The 21,392-nt window shown below is 42.8% G+C and overlaps 3 protein-coding genes across 3 annotated transcripts in view; 2 read left to right on the top strand and 1 right to left on the bottom strand. All coding sequences in view use genetic code 11, as the record gives it.

Annotated features, from left to right (window-relative positions):
* Nucleotides 1-4,260: 4,260 nt before the first annotated feature.
* EGR_05256 (Polymerase delta-interacting protein 2) lies at nt 4,261-6,663 on the top strand (the record flags this gene model as incomplete). The annotated part of the gene is made up of 6 exons (XM_024494505.1): nt 4,261-4,352; nt 4,388-4,555; nt 5,330-5,475; nt 5,806-5,945; nt 6,237-6,362; nt 6,454-6,663. The coding sequence occupies 6 exons, from the start codon at nt 4,261-4,263 to the stop codon at nt 6,661-6,663; spliced, it is 882 nt and encodes a 293-aa protein (XP_024351126.1).
* A 6,306-nt stretch (nt 6,664-12,969) lies between these two features.
* Nucleotides 12,970-13,533, top strand: EGR_05255 (hypothetical protein; the record flags this gene model as incomplete). Its single annotated transcript, XM_024494504.1, has 2 exons — nt 12,970-12,999; nt 13,285-13,533. 2 exons carry the CDS (start codon nt 12,970-12,972, stop codon nt 13,531-13,533), a joined length of 279 nt encoding a protein of 92 aa, XP_024351125.1.
* Nucleotides 13,534-15,475: 1,942 nt separating this feature from the next.
* EGR_05254 (hypothetical protein) overlaps nt 15,476-21,392 on the bottom strand; it is a gene marked incomplete at both ends in the record, with an annotated part of 6,832 nt that continues 915 nt past the window's right edge. Inside the window, 4 exons of the mRNA XM_024494503.1 lie at nt 15,476-15,626; nt 16,847-16,914; nt 18,041-18,284; nt 19,539-19,778. Of these exons, the coding sequence (XP_024351124.1) occupies nt 15,476-15,626; nt 16,847-16,914; nt 18,041-18,284; nt 19,539-19,778 (703 nt within the window). The remainder of the gene's footprint in view (nt 15,627-16,846; nt 16,915-18,040; nt 18,285-19,538; nt 19,779-21,392) is intronic.

Genomic DNA, 21,392 nt, shown 5'->3' with positions numbered 1-21,392 from the left:
TGTCAATAACATGGTAGGCTACTCTTCCTTTCCTTCTTGGAAGCACTGTGACATGAGCGAAATTTCGCCATATATTCACTGGAAGTCAGGCGAGTGAGTGACACACCTGACAAGGATAGGGCAAAATACACGGACATGTTACATTTTATGAAGACCTCCTCAGTTAGCTTCCATGCTGCTGACACGCTCTCATTTGCTCGTCTAATTTAGAAGTCCTTGTAACTTGGGCATATTATTCATTGTTCCTCTTCATCGGTATTTTTAAAGTATTGAGATACAGTACAGCGATACGGACCTACAAAACCACTTAACTTTATCACTTGTGACACCCACTTCCACTGATAAATATTCAGTAACATGGCTAAACTGATTGGCATTTCGGGGATAGAGGAAGGAAAATATTCCATGAATTATACATGAGGACCTAAGTTGATAGGTTAAAGCTAACTCAGGAAGTTATGCCACCAAGATGGGGGCACAAGACTACAGAGAATGAAGTATCCACCCGTCTTAATAATAATACAAACAAAACACCATCAAAGCCATTAGTCACTTCCGTGACGCCTTATTCCGATTCTAGACACCATCAGAAAAAGAAACACCACTATGATGGAAGTAAAGTGCGCCCTGAGAAGAATACAGTGTTCGCGGGGTTAACTATGCCCTGGGTTTCGTCGAAGGTCTAGACAAATGCTAACCGATTTTGCTGCAGCTAAAAGCTGTTATTTTTCTGTCAATTTAATGGTTCAAACAACAGAAAACATCAATTAAAATCCAGCTTGCTTTGGACCCCAAAGATAGGCAGGTCACATCCTAATGCTCTTCCGGTTTAGTTAATAAAGACGCTTTTTGGAAATCGGTCTCTACTTCATGTGGCATAGTCATGTTCACGGAGCCAATGCCGCGTGGCTTTCTACTGCTAAGTTCTGGAACAGCACCCCCACACGTAACACTTCTGCATAATGGAATTGAGCAGATTGCCCAAATGAGTGCACTACTTTTACTTTCCAACCAACGCCATCACCATTGCCTTCACCCTCATTTCTACAAGAAATTGAAAATATTGCACTCACAGGTGGTCAAACATTTATTGTTATCGTAATTTCGTATTTCTTCACCTATAAATAAATTCACATCATCTATCACATTATTTCGGACTAACGGTGGTTGACTAAACGGATCCTCACCTGCACAGCTCTCTTTTTGCTCGAGCTTGTGTGTGCGTGCGTGTGCCGATCATTTAAGTCGTACGGCATACACCAAATTATTCACGCATACAAAAGTTAAAGATTCCGGACGAAAGACCAATTCACTTGGAAAAGGACGATGCAGTTGTGTTTGTCACGTTCTCATAATTAAAGGTTTCCACATTTTCGGGCATTTGGGTGTACTGTTGGTGTCATGCGCCACCTCTCGGAAGGTTACGAAACCTTAACTAGGCAACTTGTACGTCTTGGAGACCCACGTGATGAAGTAGACGGTGATGACTTTGTGGTGATATAGCCTAGGTTGCAGCCAAACCTACGTGTTGCTTTACTGCAGTCCCCTCAAGTATGGCTTCATTTGAGACTTTGTCACAGTGGTGACGATGAAGGTAACGTTGCTACCTTGAAGCATGCATAAACAAAATATATCATCTCGTGGTTTGTGTTCAACCAAGCCCATCTTCTTTCTCCTCTTCTTATAAAGCTTCGTTAGAGCTTCGTTGGCCACTAGGCGGTCCATTAATCCATCACGTTACTCAGACCATCACCAGTGCCCGTGATGATAAAACAAAACTCTCCAGACACCCATTATATGTACCGTCGTAATCTTCCATGGCTTGTCATTCGCCTGCATACGTTACAACACAAGCTATCCCGCCTCGACTGGATCCGCCTACCAAAACTAAACCCGGTGCCAAATAACATCTTTTAATACTAGATACGATCTTCTACTTTATCAGCAAAACAGTCAAGGACATTCTTCTAAGAAATTTCCCCAGTCTTCCTTCCCCGTCGTGGTCATCGTCATACGGCACAGTCCATCCTAAACCTACAATCTGGTGCTCAACCAATATCAAATTCATCAAAATAGGTTTCCTCTGCCTTATTGTTTCAAGCTAATATAAAAAATTGGAAGGATTACTTTACAGTGATTACACCGAAAATGCCACCTAAGTTAGTGCTCCTTCTCGTCTTTTTAACGATTACCGTCTAGAAACTAAAACAGACTTTATGACAGAGGTTCTTCATTCTACTAATAATGATATCACTGTTGCTTTACACTTCTCTGCTCATGCTGTCCGTGCTCTCCTTATGCCAGCTCCTGAAGTTCAAGAAACGACAAAGTCCAAAAACATGTAGAGACTGGCAATACACCATATCTGACTAGGTGGCCAATTCTTCCTATCAGCGCTTACCTAAAACTAATATTCCACTACTGCAAATCATTGCAATTTGAGAAAAGCTGCTCATCCAGTCAATGTTACTGAGTGTAAGGGTACTTGTCTAGCCAATTTCATACCAGTCTTCCTTGAGTCAGACACATGAATTCCGTGATTAGCAGTTTTGCTTGTTGGTTGCATATGGAAAAGTGTACTACCAAATTTGTCAAAAGCCGTTGTCAATGTCAATGAGCAGCGAAAAATCCCGCTTTTCTACGATTTTGTCGGACCACTTAATGATATCGCCTACCTTGTTGTGGTGGATGCCTTTTTCAAAGTGTCCAGAAATAGCACCTTCGATTCCACCTACTAACAAGAAGACCCTGCGGGTGTTGCGCCAAATCTGCATTGAGCACGTACTCTCAGAGATGTCGACAACAAGCAGAGGAAGGCAGTTCCCTTTCCAGCCATCTTGCTATTGCAAACACTCAACACAGTCGGATTGGATTACTGCAGTCCGAGCATTTCCTTTTAAAGACGCCAATCACCATCAGAATCTGTTCGCTAACGTGGCGATGATTCCATAACTCAAGACAGGTTCGATTAGCGCCTTTTATATAACAGCCTTTTTAGAAAAGGAAGAATTTCTGTGGTAAAAAGGCAATTCAGATGTACCACCTCCTCGCATTATAGTCGACGCAGAGTGGAAATGGTTGAGTTACAGAGGTTCGAGGAGGTGGTCACCTAAATGTCAAGTTGAATTTAAGTATCATTTATTCGTTATCATTGTTTTGACCCACGAAGGACTCATTTGACTAAAGCAGTGCAATGTGTGAGGTTTTGCACATTTAGGCTTCGAATCTGTGATTGCAAACTTGATCGGAAGGATTTTAGATCCACTGAGTTAACTGACGGAAAGTTGACGCACACATAAAAACACAGTTAATATAAGCTGGGCATCCTGCGTATTTGCTCATTTTATGGGAGTTTGGCTGAATTTGATGGATAAACACCAATGGACGTGTGGCCAAGAGTCTAGGTTGAGCAGCTCTTTCCTTGGCTTCGCACAATGGCTCCTCACCTGCTTATGGCCTTGAAAAAATAGGGTACAGCTGTTGACTTTGAAGTGGGCTTCTAGTTTCTCGGTTCTCCTTTAAGTTACCATTTCTCCAAAGGGTCTGGCGTGTTTCACTACCTCCTCTCGCTGACTTGTCGGTTATTAAGCGAACACACTTGAAGTGTATCGAGGCAAGTCGAACACTGTAAATACACGAGGGTGGGGCCTCCACGTGACCCAGCACTGCAGCAAGCGCATAAGCTACTAATTTCCTTGACACCTTCATTGTATCTGGACCTAAGGTCTTACTCAATAAAACATAACTTCCATCGAGCCCGATAAATACCACCTCCTGTTTCTTTGTGTTGACAAAGTTTGGCTGTTACAAATGCAACATTTTGGATATTTGCTTCCAAGACGTTCTTCTTCTGTCATTCTGTGCCTCATGCAATAGGTTTGGAGGAGGGAAAACGAGGTCCAAAGCCAATAATTGGCGTTTTTACACGCAAGTTTCACCCTCAATCCACTTTGCCTTATACTTCCAGTATTTCCAACCGAAACTGATGGACAACTTTATACACGCTTTGGATCTTCTCCGTGTTTTATTTGAATGCCTTCTAAAATCTACAATTTAGGATGTTTAATTAATCGACTACACCTCATTCGTTTGATTTTCGCTCCCCACTTTACTGTTCGACTTCTGCAGTGAGTGTGCACTTCTCCAAGCCTTCCACTTCATGTCATCAGCTGATTTGTCAAAGCAAAATTTGCATTTACTTTTCTCCTTTATCTCAGTAGCTGCACCTAAGCCAATCCCTCCTTCTTCTTCTCACAGATCATGCTTTTGCGTCAGCTCCTTCGATTCCACCGATTCCTACCGGTTGTTACATCACATATGCGAGTGGAATCCAACTCATCGTCTCCTTACTCGTAATTTCACTTCTTCGTTACTTTGCTCTTCCTAGGGTAGCCCCCATAGGACAACTACAACCCTCACAAAAATTGCGCTACAAACCGGGTCAGCTAATCTTGCATCGTCTCTTTGGTTACCGTGGCGTAGTGCTCAACTCCTGGAAAGCTAGTCTCTATGACATGGCAACTATCACTTTTAAAGTCGATCCGCCGGATGATTCGTAGGTTCTTTTTCTATCCATGGTGGAGGATGGGATGTACATGCCAGGTTAGGTCGGAGGAAATTGTTCCACCTTTGAAAACTCCAGTAAAGTGCGAGCAACCGATATATGTGTATGCAGTGCTGTTTGACATTCGTGATGTCGCCTTATCCGTGAGTGTGCATTTCTTGTCACAAACACATTTGATTATCCTTATTTCTGCTTGGTTACAGAGATCATCAATGATCGTGGGAGTTCCATTTTTACCAAATGGCGAGGGCCCAGTCCGATCCACCTTTAATGTGACTGGTTCGTTTTTACATTGAGTACCTTGCTTTGAACAGCACGTTGAGATGGCAGTAGACTTTGTAGGCATCCGTACGGTGTCAACATTAAGGCATAATCTTGTTCGAGTGATTGCATTAGTGTCCGTGCTACGCTTTAAGAAGACACTAAAAACCAGGTCTGGTGGAAGTCTTCTACAGCCGTTAAAAGGTACCAAGGACTGGTAATCACCAACTTCATGACCAAACCATGTGGCGTCTAATAGGTTGTGCAAAAATAATAAATAATTTTGATAATTTTTCTCATAGTGTAGACCATGGCGATTTCTACATCACCGACCTTGCATCAAACTGCATTCAAACGTAAGATACGAACGAAAGTCACAAGATTAACGCTAACTGGTGTCCAGCAATCCTGCTGCGTTTAGACAAGCAGATTTTTAATGGATAAAGTTATAGTAAATTACAGTAAGATAGTGTGATTGGGGCATTTTCTGTTTGATGCTGCTAGGTGCAAAAAACTTACATCCATGTTATTTGTGCATCTAGATATGGACTACGCATTCCATGAGGATCTTATCCCCTACACCTGTACACATGAATTGCCACTGATGAATCCCTCTTTCATGGAATTGATGCACTTCGATCCAGATGTGGGTGAGTTCATACTCCGACTTCTTCAAAATGTGACCTCAGGTCAAGCCAATTTGATGAATCATTGATACGCATGAATAGGGTCTGCCTGAAGCTTTCACTGAAACTGGAAACAACCGCGTCTGGTGATTGAAAATTTGATTCACTGCAGGGATTTTCATTTCTCCTTTTTTCTAAATGCCCCACCTTTGCCCAAACATCCCTAATTAGTGTTTCTCAAGACTAATGACTTTGTGCTTTGTGCTGGAGGCATCGGGCCCACTTCTAGTCAGCCAGTCTTTCACGTGATAGGCTCTTTGGCATATTTAATAGGGAGCCCGCATTGCCTTGCAGAGCCCAAGGTCTACCCGACAGATCGTTTGGAGAGGATGATGAAGGAATTCGGCCCCCGTTTTGAGGTCCAAAGTGTGCACCGAGCGACCACAGATGGCGTTCGCGTCACTGCTGTCCCATTCTTCATGGGCCGACGCAAGGTACGCGAAAGTCACCAGTGTTGTCCGCTATTGTTGGCACCTGTTCACCTCCACAAGTAGCAACAAATTTTCACGCAACCTCTTGTGTATGATAAACATTTGTTAGTAGAATTCCATGAAAACGACCCTTCTTTGCCCAAATTGTAGCTCCTTACCAAGGCTGTGGTGCACTACGTAAGTTGACATGCATTTTACACAGCTATATGCCTGAAACAGACTGCAGTAGAGGGTGAACTCTCTCCTTCTTCCTCCTTCCTTTTATCCACCCCTCATCCTTCTTTCTTTATGTAGTGGCATTATCTGATTCTCATCGAGAATATGACGCATAGGGGCATGAAACTCTGTGGAGTTTACTGGAACTTCAGCTATGTCGATGGCAGACCTCTAAACGAGTACGACACGGATTTCGTCGAAACGGTAAGTGTACACAGATTCAGGCAATCATTGAGTACTAAGAAAACTTCCTCACTGATGGCTATGCGCATAACGATTTCCACTAATTTTGCAGCCACTTCTGCCTGTGCGGAGTCCCTTTTTCCAATATCACTGTTGTTTCCAAGTTCCCGTGCCGAACCTTAGAGCACGTGGTTTCTTCAGACTGGAGGATGTCGATGGCGCAGCAGTGGTTGTGGATATTCCCCACTTGACATTAAAGGACGTGGAATATTACCATGAGCTCTATATATCCGACACTGGCTCTGATGATGGTCCAAAGTAGCTCTCCTCCCCATTTTACTTTATCTTTGTCAATGCTTTAGCATTAGACTTGACCCTCGGGCAAGTGGCAGTATCTTTGGCCATCATTCACCACTTAATACTTCTGGTGTTCGGTAATGTCCAAACTTCTTTTTTGTCATGGCCTACTCTTCGCCCACAGGGGTTAAGTCGCCTTCCTTTTTGGAATGGCGAAAATTCTTTGTTAGGATGGTGACAGACAGCCTGCTTCCCGGAAACTGGTCATTTTTACGTACCAGATTAGGGGTTGTAATTTCTAAGTTGCGCGGCGATCCAAAGAGGGCAGTGCCCTCGTGGTGTTCCAGTCTGCAGGTCTAAGTGCTAAATAGAAAGTGGTGTGGCAGCATTCCAAGTGGATCAAGATGGAATGATGGAGCACTGGAAGGGTATATCGAATAAGCCCTTCTTCGAACCGATCTTGTCACTTCAAATAGCTGTATCACTTCGCCTCCCAAGCAAGCATAATTTTACGACAGGGCATCCCTGTGTTGTGTAAATGGCTTCCACTCCATTTCATTCATCGGTGATCCTCTCACGCTTAAAGTGATCGCAATCTGATATCAATATTTACAAGTAGTAATTGTGATCTTCTGCAGCACTTGTAATTAAGGAAAGGGTTGGATATGATTGTGTCTGGTGATGCAAAAATTCGTTTCACGACCGAGTTTATCTTTTCTTCTTTTTTTAAATGTCTCAACTTTGGCGAAAAAGCTAGAAAATTTACTTAACATTGAGCTAAAAGTCAGGTATTTCTTTGATAGCTCTTGGAAACTATAAATTGCCTTACAAATGGAACATATTTTGAGAAAATTGCCCCCACGTGAATTGGATGCTCCCTACTCGAGGACACTGCTGATATATTAATAAGCAAGTGCCATGCTACTAACGGAAGATGGCGCGCCAACTTATTTCCATCGCATGGTGTGTTATGAAGTACTGTTTAGTATCTAGGACTTGGCACCAGAGATCCCTTGTCTTTACACCTTTTTATCTTGGCTAAACGTTTCGCATTTGAATACATACCCAAGAGGACTAACTCTAATATCCTTTGATTGAGATGTGGATATCTGTTCATTAGGCGCTCCACTACAAAGTTAGTCATCTTTATGGCCAAGATGTTAGTTTCGCAAGTGACGGTTGCGAATTTTCGCAATGCTACTGACATCCAGAGCTACCATAAACAAAGCACATCCTCCCGTAAGGGAACCAGACGGCAGCAGTTTAATGCGTCTTTTTCGTTCTTGTCGAGAAGCCTCAGTCCTACCTGTCGCCTGTGTCTGTCAAATCAAACAATTGTTCGATAGCTTAAATAAATTGCTTTCGTAATTTTTTAAAGGAAAGTGATCTTTGAAGCTACTTTGCGAGAAATACTCATGATTTTTACAAAACTACTGAGGGTCAGCAGTTCTCTTATTGCAAGACGTGCTATTTTAGTACAAGGATGCACTACGTTATGATGGTCCGCGGTTGATTGCTCACCAATTTGTGCTCTTTAGGTGATGAAAGGTGCTAGTAGATGAAATTTCTAGCGCAAAGTGCATTTGCTTCAGGAGTGGTAGATCTGGCGCTGCACTACAGGCAGTGGAAATGTTATAAAGAACTATAATAGTTCTTCTCCTTGATGGACGATAGGTTGTCTGCACTTGTCTTAATGTCTTTTATATTGTGTGTAAAGCTTGAGAGCACACAAGTGAATAGATGCGTTTATTTTATCGCTTCTTTCGGTCGTAGTGCGTGCTCTGCAGTCAGATAAATGATGCTTACACCTTTTGTAGGAAAATATGGGCAAGTACTCCCATTTCGTGGGTTGTGAGCATTTTACACTATATTATGTCGGTGAAGACATAGACTATAGCCCTACACACAGGGAGATATCGGCTGGGACATAATGATCAAAAACATGAACGTTTTTCCTCAGGATAGCCAATTTGTTCCTCAGCTCTTCCTACAACCATCTCCAAATGGTGACTTTTGCAGAGAGCAAACCCCTGGTGTTATATTAATTTCCAACCTGAGTAAGCGACACGTTGAAATTTATCATGAAGCTTGCAGTCTTTTAATTTGACGTACACCATACTTATTAATGTCAAATGAGTACATGAGGACATATGTACATTATAATTAAAATCTTAGGTAAAAGCCAACGTAACCCAAAAGAAGGTGTTTTTATAAATAAAATGAAAATAGTTTACATTAAGATGTTGCCATTAGCCTTTCAGAATAAAGCAAATACCGCAAAATTTTTTGTATATCCTAATCGAACCAAGGTAGGCACTTGGATTCCATTCTAAAGCCAGCAGACTAAAAAATATTAAATTTGGAATTCATCCAGCTCTTCGTTTAAGTAGGCAAAGAGAAGTATTTGGTTACACTACCATCAGTTTGGTTGGAAAAAGCGGGGCAAGGCAATTGCTTAAGTGCAGTTACGTAGTAAATCTTGCTTCAAAAGGCAAAGTTGCAGGAATGAGAAAAGAAAATTTGAAGTGTTAAATACTTTCAACTAACAGTAATAGTACAAGGAAAATGGTCTTTTCAAAGAAAGTTATGAAACAAGGCATTGTTGCTACTCTACGACTACTTAATTGGGCTTCACCTTCCATAAACACTTTAAGCATTATAGAGTGAGCTTTATACTTCACCCGATTATTGTAAGTGGTGTTGTGTTGCTTGCAATACAGCGTTACTTTCCAAAGCACCAATTAATACAACTGGTTCTGGGTTTTGATTTTACGTTTATTAACCAATACCATTCAAATGCGTGCCTGCGATAACTTTGATTCGGGGATCCCTGAAGCCGAGAGAGATGGTAGGATTTCCATGGCAAGAAACAAAAATCCCAATCAAACTTGTGCTTCTGGTACTAAGTTACCCAGACAAGGAGTGTAGATGCAAGAACATGGGAGTTTTAGAGTGAGAAGAAGAGTGAAGAGATAATGCACCTATGGATTACTAGACCCCATCCACGCAGTTAAAGAAAAAAGCATAAACTTGCTGTCACTACTAATGCATAATTCTTGTCTCCCCGATGCCTCACTCGCCCATCCATTTAATTCAATGATGTACGAGCACAGACCCTTTCCGTAGGCATTTCGATGAATGGCGTTTTATATCTCAATAATTCTTCTGTTAAACAGCTTCAATTAAAAGACGATTTTTCCATGCAATTTTCCACCGGATCGGAAAACAACTGCAACAAAGCCTTCTTCGGCGAAGGCAGTTCATTTTTTTAAAACAAAACGGTAAAATGTGACAACTTCTAGACAGTTTTGTGTTTGCCCCCTGAAAATTATCCATAGGTCTAAACAATAAAAAATGCTCTTGAATTTATAGGCTCAATTCGTCCTTTGATTGCACTGCACACGATTATTCTCTCAAAAAATTTAATAGCAATTCCCTCTACATCTTAAATATCATGCCGTTTTAAGACCACCAAAACTATCCTTACGAGACTGAATTTTCTGCGTTGCGGTTTTTGAATGTTCCAGAAATATACAACAGCATACTTATCGGGCTCCATCATTTATTCAATACCATTCACCACGTTAGTAGGATCCAAGAACATTGCAATTTTGGTTAAAAGGGGATCAAAAGGCGGGGTTACTTCGATGCACTTTCTTATTTGGTATTTTCCTCCGAATATAAACTGAGACTTACCATGATCAAAAGACATTGGCCTCAGAAGGGAAGACAAACAAGGGCCATTACAAACAGCCCTTGTTTATTCAGAAAAAGCAGTGTTGCAGATTGAGTAAAGCAAGGTTTACTGTTTCGGCCTGTCCATTAACCTGAAAATGATTGCTTTGTTAAAGTATACGTTCAAAAGTGCCACCTTGATCGCTTTGCACATTTTTAGAAATCCTGTACTGATGAAAGCACATGCTGAAGAAAGTCAAAGCAATCATTACTTAGTCTTGCATCTTTCAGAGTGCTATTTTAGCCACTATTGTGAAAAAATTTGCAAGTACAGGGGAACTTTGGATTCATCTTCACGTAGTCGGAGTAGTAACTACGACGTTAACGCAGACTCGAAGCTGAAGGTCCTGTGAGCCATGTGGGCGCAGACTGAAGCAGTGCAAGCTCAGCGATGTGATGTGAGGTGAAGTGGGGTAGCTTACCCTTTACTTGAGGCCTTTGAATTCAACCACCACACTGTTTATCATTAGTGTGCCTATCGTTAAACTTAGTACAGTAGGTTAGGCTAGCCGTACGGCTGCAGTGACGCACAATCCTTACAATTTCATGCAAATCCGTCCTCACACCTAATCATTCAATTTACTGCAAATAATTTTATTCCATTTAAAAGTCAATTTTCCTCGCTTGGTGAATTCGATATGAATCAAGACCAATTGGTCTTCCTTACAATTCGTTGATATTAGAGACCAAAATATGCCTCGAAGGAGAACTCTTCCCTAATATCCTGCTATTCCATGCTTAATAAAAAAGGACGTCTGTGAGCGACCCATCGTTCTTCCAGTAAACTTGATAGTCTAACGCACAGAATAGTGCATTATGCCTTACTTACCCGCCCTAACCTCCTAACACGTTAAAAGTTGTTCCCCCATGCATTTACCTTCTCTCATTACACTGTGTTGACCACAAAAGCTCTCTCCCCTTTGCTTCTTTTACTACGACCTCCTCCTTCTACGGTCGACACACCTCCCTTTAGATAATTCCATTCGCATCTCTGTGCTCACTTGCAATTCTATCTCACTACATCGAGTGGAGTGATGATTTATGATGTAGACCTGACTGGACATTGACCGCAGTGGACTACAATTAAATCTTATCTTGCGTCATTTTGTCTTCTCCAAGTATTAAACATTTCCACTTCTCAATGCTGCTTCAGATGTTTTTATATTCCGCTTAGCTTTTTCATCTTTGCTTTTATGCCTCAAAGTTAAACATGTGGCCGTAGATTGTAGTTAATGGATTGGTGAGACTCTTCTCAACTAATCACCCCAAGGCATAGATCCATCTTTGCATTTTCAAAAGGACATCTAACGCATGCTAATGGCGGCTACTTGTGTAAGCCTTCCATCGGTTATTTTTGTTATTCTGAAATCCCTCTCAACGATGTCTTAGTAAGGATATTGACGCTGAAGTAAGCCCGCGCCTCATATTCATATTCTTGTTGCTAACCCCTCAATCAATTGAGTCGTCCGAGCAGGATACCAGGTAATGAGGATGAAGTGATGCTTGGTTGTCACGTAAATTCCACGTATGCATCTATCCTGACCACCCAAAATCCAAGTATGTTTACGAGGCGTAGACTGCACTGCAACGAGATAATGAATCTGCATCGTATCCCCATCAATGGAGAAGGCTAGTGAAGGCGTAATTGAATAACTGCAACGCAGTGAGTGAAGCGCATCAGGCCAGAATTAGATGATGGAACAAAGGCCCAGATGTTCGATGCACCTACGAATATTAACTAGGTAGTTGAATTTGCAACAGGCCCAAACCTATGCAATTGCTACAACACACAGCAACTTCATCATTTCACTTTGTACAACCAGTCTTCCCTTTTGGCGCTCGATGCCTCCAGATATTCATAGCTGACCTTTATCTCCTCGGCATCAACAATGCACCATTGCCGTTTACTTTCAAAATGTAGATCATAGTCTCAAAGGGCATTTAAAACAGCCCTAATTTTGGAATTATGCAACTAGCAGACTGGGAGAAAAAGGGGCGAGAGTTACAATTACCGGTGTGAATATCTCACGCCACGAACCATCCAATCAAACAGGCATCTAGTCACCCACCCAGTACTAACTTACCCCTTTTGCAATAACAATTACATCTCCACTTGCAATGCACATTTTGGTTGCTAATTCCGTTAGCGAGCTGGCAATCGCTAGTCTAGTGAGGGGTAGCCAAACACAATCTATATCACATATGTGCAACTACTCAAGTCTGACTTCTTGCCACCGGAAATCCTACTTGCTTTTTAATAAAATGAGAAGACTTTACCAATATTTCTTACAATCATAGAATTGCATTAAGTGACTTGCAATATTAACGAAGAAGACGGCGTTGGACTCTTTCGAATTTCTTGCTAGTCTTTATATTATGCAAAGATAGGCTGCCGAGAGGCTGATAGAGCTGGTAATCTAGAATGACAATCGCGTAGCAATAACTCAACTTCTCCCATTCAAATATCGAAGTTAAACCTGATGGCACATTTCTTGTCTACGACACTAATGACTCGAATAAGCAACATTGCATCTGTGGTGATTAACACAATGTTGGCGAGGTCTTTCCTAGTGAAAGTGGTAATGGTGAAGCAAAGATGTCCTACCGCAACTTTGGGCCCCAGCAGGTACCCAAGTGCATGTGCAGGCGCGTTTAATCTTCGTCGGAGGAAGACAGTGACATCATAGCTGCACTGCAAAGAGGCCGACGAAAAAGTTGAATTCAGATGAAATAAACAAAAATGAGGCATCGAATACGAAACCTACAATTATGGCACCAAGTCAAATAATCATTTTTTACTTAAATATGCATAATAGTCAGCAGGATTAATACACCCAGCAGAAATTTCTTACACTTGTAACAAGAAGTGAGCGTACCAACATATTCATCTGCCTCAAAACACCCTCGATAGCTGGCTTGCCCACTCGACCACTGCAAATCTCTCAAACTGTTAGGTGGTAGTTACACTCAGTCCAAATTTATACCAACGCTTCGAGAGCAATTCAACGGAGGTCACGGCAGGAGTGGAGTCCACCTCAGCGGTGACACCGGTTCTCGCAGTGATGCCTACTCTGAGATGAAGTCAGCTGTGCCAACACCCGACTGCCTGCTCTCCTCTCCATACACAGTGTCTAACTTTAGCATTCATGTGCTCGGATGACTTGCACCTTCGGGGTCCCCTCACCTCCTTCATTCAACCAATCAGCATCGGTAAAATCTACGATACCATTTTTCTATTTGTTTCTTCAAAGAAGGGAATGCAGCATCTGACAGCATAAAATGTCGAAAACAGAAGGGTTTTCTTCATAAGTTCTTGTGAAAATGGCTTTGGTAAAAAGAAATTAAAAAGAATTCCTTTTACCATCCAATGTATGAGGAAATTACCCATGACTGTCAAAGTCAACTGCGCACTTGCTTTCTTGAAAATGAGAACGAGTGCGAAATGTTAAGTTTGCATATAGTGAGAGCACAAAAGATGAAGAGATCTCATATATGACGATCTTATCCATTTGTACAGGCCTTCTCATACGTGAATTCTAGTAAATTTGGTCACTTTAAAAAGGCATTTACTCCAAAGATAATAGAAAACCTGAGATGCTAGTGGCCAAGTTAGAACTGGCAATCCTTGAGGAGGACAAAAATTCCACTTTTTATCAAAACAATGCCAGCAGTATAATGCTCTTCTTAAAAGGTTTGATCAATCTTGTATCTACTTTCCCCCAGCCCTTCCTTTAGAGTGGATGTTCTAAAGCCAGCGTTAATTAGTTTGGTGGTCAGAAGTACCAGTCAAATGTGCTTATAAGCAGTCTTGCCCCTCACATAAGTTCATACAATTATGTTAAAACGGTAAAGCTACTTAAAAATGATATGAGCAGAATACAGCACATAACTTTTGCATTTATTTTCGCTTCGGCAGGAACCATACTGAACAAGCTGCAATGGGGGCATCGGTCGAGAGGGGCATCAAGAAGTGTACATTTCGTGGGCATACATCGTCACTGAGGTGATCTGAGCTCCTGCCGTGTGCTCAAAGCGGAAGCATAAATTGGGACTGAGTGAAGCTGCCCAACGGTGAGGAGGGATGAGTGGAAGAGGGAGCTGGCTAAGGTTTTCAAAGACGGATGAATACGTTGGTACCATCATTCCTCGTTACACGTGCACATGGATGTATTGTATCTGATAAGATGTGCTGGTTGAATTGATGCTACAAAAGACTGCAAACGCTCAGCTTAAATCGAAAGTGCCATTTGTCCATGAGTCAAAATTAACTGTTTATTTGACATCTGATCTGATGGGCTGTATTTGAAACACTTCGAACCCCCTAGTTACACATTCCTCTCCCATTAATTTGTGGTACGTTTATGTAGTTAATTTTCATAAAGCTGTTACAACCATCATGCGGCTGGAAAGTCAGCACTTGCAGTTTCAAAGTGACTTAGGTCATGAGATATGCTAAAATGGCATTGGAAAATAATCATGATTCCGTCATGATGCAATTTGGTGTGCATCGTTATTGCTCGCCTATTCAGGGAGGTCAGAAATGTTTTGTCTTCAAAGCTTTGTTTGCCTAAGCCTTGGTAAGTGCATGTGCGGACTCAATATACTTGATGATTTTACACTGTCGTCTTGATAGTGTGGCTGTGGCATAATGCCCAGAGCCCCCTTACCTTCGTGTGTCGGTGATGGCGACCTCAGTCGTTTGCTCCAATTTGTAGGAAGTGAAGATTTGCCTGCGAATACTGTGATCATCCATATTCTCCGTATCCGAATCCTATTGCCACAACTCCAGTAACCACTCCAACATTTCGGGGATTGCACATCCAACGCCTCATTTTGTTAAATCCAACCAGATCCAACTTTTCAGTCGGCGCCTCTACAGTGCAGATGCGGTGTCACTGTCTTGCAACCGACAAGAACAAACGCGATTGCACCTAAAAAGGTCATTTTGAGACCTGAAGTTGCAATCGGACATCTTTCCTTTACCGTTACCACTTTCTTCGCCAAAAGTCTGGCTGGCACTTTGTAAACCGTTGTAGACGCGATGCTGCCTGGTCCTGTCAAGAGATGTGGCCGTAGGCCTTGTTGTGCCATTTATGAATGTGTCATGGACAGTATGCGGCATCAGTTGTTGTAAAGGGGTAAATGAATGGACGATTAATTGATGATTTGTCAGTAGCTAGTGCATTTAAAGAGCAAGATTTTCTTGAGAGCTGGTCGTGGTTTCCCATCATCTGATACTCTAATAGAAGTGGGCTAAAAGGAGGGATTTAACATGTAGGCAAAAGCGTACGTTCAGAAGTCACTGCTCTGGCAGATTGAGTGATAGACCCGCACCTAAGTAAATCCAAGTGCTGATGTTTTCACTGATGCTAACTTGTGTTTGCCCGAATTCAGAAGAGAACATGAGGTCAGGTTTTCATGCTTATACCGCGACTAGAAGATCCACAATCCATAATGTGCCTGCGAGGCATTTTCGCAGGAATCTAATCATTCCGGCCCCGTTTCATCCCTCTACCCATCAATCCACCTTGTCTCCATCAGTGCATTTGTCTTCGATAGAATCTTATCTTTGCCAAATGTCCAGCCTCCTCAATGTTCCGACATCACCATTCATTGAGTATGATGGAGCGATACACCAACCACTTCCACAAAGTAATAATAATTACATGGACCACCTAGACATACCCGTAAACTTCAATGAATATTAAAGCTGATGCATGAATTAGTGGGTTTATCATCGATGCGGTGAAGGAGGCACGAAATGATGTACTGTTAGGCAAGCCAGAAGTTGGTCTCTGATCACTGATGTGTTAGTTATTTCAAATATGATTCAGTGGTGTAAATATGTCACTTCTTTCTAGTACGAAATTCCTGCACTCGGTGTAATGGGGTTGAGGGAGTTGGCTCTTCCCAAAACGAGAAACTCGCTTTCATACCGGCTATCAAGCATTCGCAAATGGAAGCCATCAAATGGTCGCAACTAGTTAGTTTTCAATGCAAAATGCAAAATTACCACACAAAAGAGAACTACGACATGACATGACACAGCAACCTGCGTTGCAATCGCAGTTGCACTCGGTCTTACATAGCCACTCAACCACTGCCTCACGTTCGTTTATCCTAACGAAAGCCTTGATTACACCACGACTATGATCTCGCTGTCGACCAGTCGACGAAAACTAAAAGTGACTGCACTTGCTCTTGGTAGGTACCCACTGGTAACCAAAGTTACTGTCATTCATCCTTTTCCCCAGTACCACCTTTTCCAGGAAAGGCCTCGCCTACATCGCCTGAATCGAAATAGACGCGATGATACTTGCTCTTGTCGCGAGCTGTGCATTTTCGTCTTGTAGCACCGTTTACAGATGTGCCACAGACAATAAATGCGAGGCAGCAAATCTAACTCCGGAGCTATGAAATAGGAGGCGATGAGCTATTGTTTCGTGGTCGCTACCGTACACCACCAGCCCTACCAGCCTCTGGGTAGCATACAGTTGCAATTGTTAAAGGCCTGTTGAGTTGAAATTAAGGCATGTGTTGCCTGAAACGAAGAACAGTAAGAAGTTTATCACACTCTGACGCCGTCTTCTTCCCAAACATTGAGATGTCCCTCGATGCACTGGTCAAATTCGAAGTAGTTCTGGTAAAGTTCACTCATCTTATGAAACAATCAATGGAGCTTCTGGCAGTGCAAAGCCTGATTCCAATTGTTGCATATTTGTGGCTGATTCTGATTGGACTGGTGAAAGGCAACTGTTGATTTCGATGAGTTGGTTGGCACTAGATTGTTACAGGGATAACGACACATATTTCCGGTGCTCAGTTAGGCACTGTATCACTGGAACTTGCTCCTTTTGTCACATCGCAAGCACAAAGATGTGCTTCCGTCCAGTTTCGGACTAAGAAGGCTGTGTTGAAACAAATACATGGAAGGAGTAGGGTATAATTTCTGAGTATTAGTTTTCTTATCAACGTGACCTGTTTAATTCAAGAGGCATGTATTAGCCGAAATTTAAAGCAGCTTACTGTGACCAGCTTAGGGAATTGCATTTCCTGATGCACCATCCTGGGGGAGTCGAGGAAGAAGGTCTTAATGAAAATTGGCTGTCCCTCCTTGAAAAACGCTTTGCACTCAGTGGTCAGCCCCACCGCTGTTGAACGAGAATGGAAAATGGAGAGACTGCGACCATTAGTCACGTATGTAGTGACAGTATGAGTACTCGTATTACACGATGATTTCAATGCGATGGTTGACCCATCGCTACTCGATGTTGCACACGCAGGTCCGTCTTCTGCACAATCACTTTTAGTCACATTTTATACTGTTGAGCTAGCATTTTGTTTATTCACGGTGATGTCTGACCATTTCTCATCCGTCTCCATTCGTATGGGGACATATCGAAGTACAAATAAGCATTCATCGCTTTTCCAACAATAATAACAAATGGCTGCTTCTTTATCTGTGCAGACTGAAGTGTTCCCCAGAATGTGATACCTAAAGCAATCGACCCTCACACGGTGCACGTGAGTCGGGATCCGCAACCTTAATCCCATGCCAATGTTACTGGCTATCTTATCACTTGGAATCTCGACTGCAGGTGATGGAACACCACCAATCTCCTCTCCATTCACACCCACAATTTCACAAATTTAAAACCAGGACAAACCATTTCTGCCACTGTTGGTGCACGCACTGAAATGGGAGAATTGGTGAAATGTGAATGCATCAGCGCCTTTGGCAGAGAAGTGAGGGTGAGCACACTGGGTTTCGTAGAAGGTGAGTTATTTCTGCTCCTTTCATCGAAAGCCAAACAATGACTTAAAACTGACCCGATTAAATGAAAATAGGAATAAAATGGTGCCTGTTTGATACTACTAGAAGTTTCATCGGCTTGTTCCCATTGTTCCCGGCTGTGAATTTGACTACAGAGAATATAGCAGGCGTGCCTAACAAGACGGTCCAAAATGCCCTATTACGCACAATTGATAGCTAGTTAACATGTTGGTATTGAAAGTTGTCACGGAGATAATTTGTTGCTTCGAATAAAGGCGAAAGAAGTGTGCTGTAGCTCGGTCTTACATAGCCACTCAACCACTGCCTCACGTTCGTTTATCCTAACGAAAGCCTTGATTACACCACGACTATGATCTCGCTGTCGACCAGTCGACGAAAACTAAAAGTGACTGCACTTGCTCTTGGTAGGTACCCACTGGTAACCAAAGTTACTGTCATTCATCCTTTTCCCCAGCCCATGCTGATGAATTGCCAGCTCTTCTGCACACAAATGTGTCATCCTTCGCCACACAGGAATGGATCACTACAAATTTAGCCGAATGCACTCATCGAGTCTTGTACAGCTAGGTTCTCAGGACCCTATTGCTGTTGGGCTGATGCCACACACCCACCACACACGTCATTTCGCCCCCGTCAAATATCATACTGTGGTTGCGCAACACCACCGAAGTGGACTGCAAACTAATTCAATTTTACCACGCACTCCTCCGCAATCGGTCCAACTTCTGTGCGCCTTGGGTACCGAGACACGCCTGTTGATTGGGCAATGAGCTTCATTGAGGAGTATGTTTAGCACAATGGGAACAGTTTGTGGAAAGGGCACAAAGGCAAAACACCTCCATCAGAATAGAGACCAGTGCCGGAAATGTTATAAAATATAGGAGTAGAAGAATTCCTTCTGAAGACTAGTGTGTCTCATAGGAAGCGGGGGTGAAATGAAAGACTGCATAGCCACCATTGAAATAAGTAAATGAGTGAACTTCAAATTGAGTTGCGAACTCAGTAAGAGGTAATGATTAAACATTGCCGTGCTGTTATTCACATGTGTTGCTGCTGCTTGATATGAACACACCTTCAGACATTGAGTGCAGAGGTCAGTGATGTGAGGTCGTTTTGGCTCCTCTTATGGAATTTCAGTTGCAGTGGCAGTTCGAATCGTACAAGTAGTCTACAGTCTTAGACAAGATGGCTGTACATTCGCATAAGGCAAAAGTGGCATTTGAAGTTGACTTGCAGGAAGTCCTTGTGACTTTTGCGTAAATATCCAGTAAGAGCATCTTGCTTGATGGGACCTGGCGTGTTTTGCAACATGATACATGGAAAGCTACCGTGAAGACGCCCTAAGATAGGCCTCTTATACTGCTTCTTACTTCGGGAGGTAAATCAACCCCTCAATATTCGCACATAACTTCTGCAAGTACACATTAACCGAACGCATTGATAAGGTGGGCATTTGAAATGAAATATATTCACTGCATTTAATGAGCGTTATCCACTTCCGGAGAATTTCATACTCTGAAGAAATTACCACAATCCCCCTTGCACTTTGACGCAAGTGACAAATTGCCTTTTTGCTTTGCCCGACTAAAATGACGAAAACCCTTTTCAGACTATTTAAACAGGCACATTGAAAGTACGAGCGACACCCAGACACGCGAGCACTGAGCTCATTATCTGCATTTTGAGCAATGTCGAGGAATTAACACCAGTGCTGCCTTACAGGGCTCTAATCAAACCTTGACAAGCAAAACTCAGGTGCCAATAGAGAAAGGGCTGACTGTGGTGGAGAGGGTGGTAAAATTGAATTAGTTTGTAGTCTAGTGTGGTGGTGTTGCGCAAGCACAGTGTGATGCTTGATGGGTGAAATGACGTGTGTGGTGGGTGTGTGGCATCAACCCAACAGCGATAGGGTGCTGAGAAGCTGGCTGTATCGCCGAATTAGCGAAAGTTAAGGCATGCGGAGGCTGGCGCCTATAAATATGCAAGCAGACGGATGAAGGAGTGCATGTGCAGAGTGTTGACAACAGAAGTCCCAAGTTGAGCATCGAACGCAGCACATGGATCGGCAAATCGGCTATATCGTCATTGCCCTAGCAGCAGCCCTAATCTTCTTCGTGGCAATTGGTTACGACGGTTGGGGATGTGGAGGGAGCATTCTAGGCTCCATGTGCATGCAGGTGAATGAATTCAAAATAACCGGTGTCCTCATCTTGGCTGCAGCTAAACTCACCGTCATTGCTGCCATCTTCCTCATTCTCCACATGGTTATGGAAAACAGGTGGACCAAGATCGTGTCCGCTGTCCTCACTACACTCGCTGCCATCTGTGCTATTTCTGGCGTGTTCAACTACTTGCATCTCTTATTACTTTGGTCTCCATTTCTTGCAGCTATTTCAATGACTCTAGTCATCGTTCTGGCTGCCTTTAATCTCACCGAGCTCTTTACTTCCAACGACTGATTCACCTCATCTCACACACTGTCGTAAATTGGCTTCATGCATGAATGAAGGAAATTGCATGTCTGGCTTGTTTTCTGCTACTAGGGAGAGTGGTCACGGGGATGTGGTGGTTGGGTCAGTTTAGGTGTGGCTGGGTAATTTCTCGTTACGTTAGTTCAGGCGATGTTTGCAAATGCTATGGCAGGGGATGACCAGCTGTGAGGTGGAGATGAACACTAGTGCGCCTAACCACACTGCAGAATTCCTCACGCAACTTACCTAAGGACATTGCGTGACAATGCTCTCGCAGCGACACAACGTAGCACCCAGTACAGGTTAATGCAAATAACGACGGTGATTGCAATGGCAACTGCTTGCTCAGCACACAGTCCATCTCGTCACTTAACTATTTTGCTCACGGCGGGATCGATGACAGCGAACTGCATCGTCATTCCTGCTGGCGGTTGAGAAGCCACAGGCGTTTCACATGAAATCATGACAGGGCATTTCTGTGATGCGTCAAAGTAGTCTGCTCCATTCCTTCGCTGTTCATTCTCCCACAATTCATTACCAACGCAATACAAACTGGCCGCAAAATTCTTTCCTCCAAGGAGGCTTATACTTTATAATTAAGAAAGGACGTAGCTCTAGTCACTTTACACATGCGTCTTGATTGAATACCAAGGATTGTGTTTGGCGGATACAAGAGAAACTGCGAGCGTGTCGGTCTCCCTCTCTTCCTCTTGCATCCCGCTCACGTTCACCAAATCCCATCAGAATGTTTGG

This window comes from Echinococcus granulosus (genome assembly GCF_000524195.1).
Source record: "Echinococcus granulosus chromosome Unknown EG_S00037, whole genome shotgun sequence".
Classification (NCBI taxonomy): domain Eukaryota; kingdom Metazoa; phylum Platyhelminthes; class Cestoda; order Cyclophyllidea; family Taeniidae; genus Echinococcus; species Echinococcus granulosus.
This window is presented reverse-complemented; position numbering and strand designations above follow the sequence as displayed.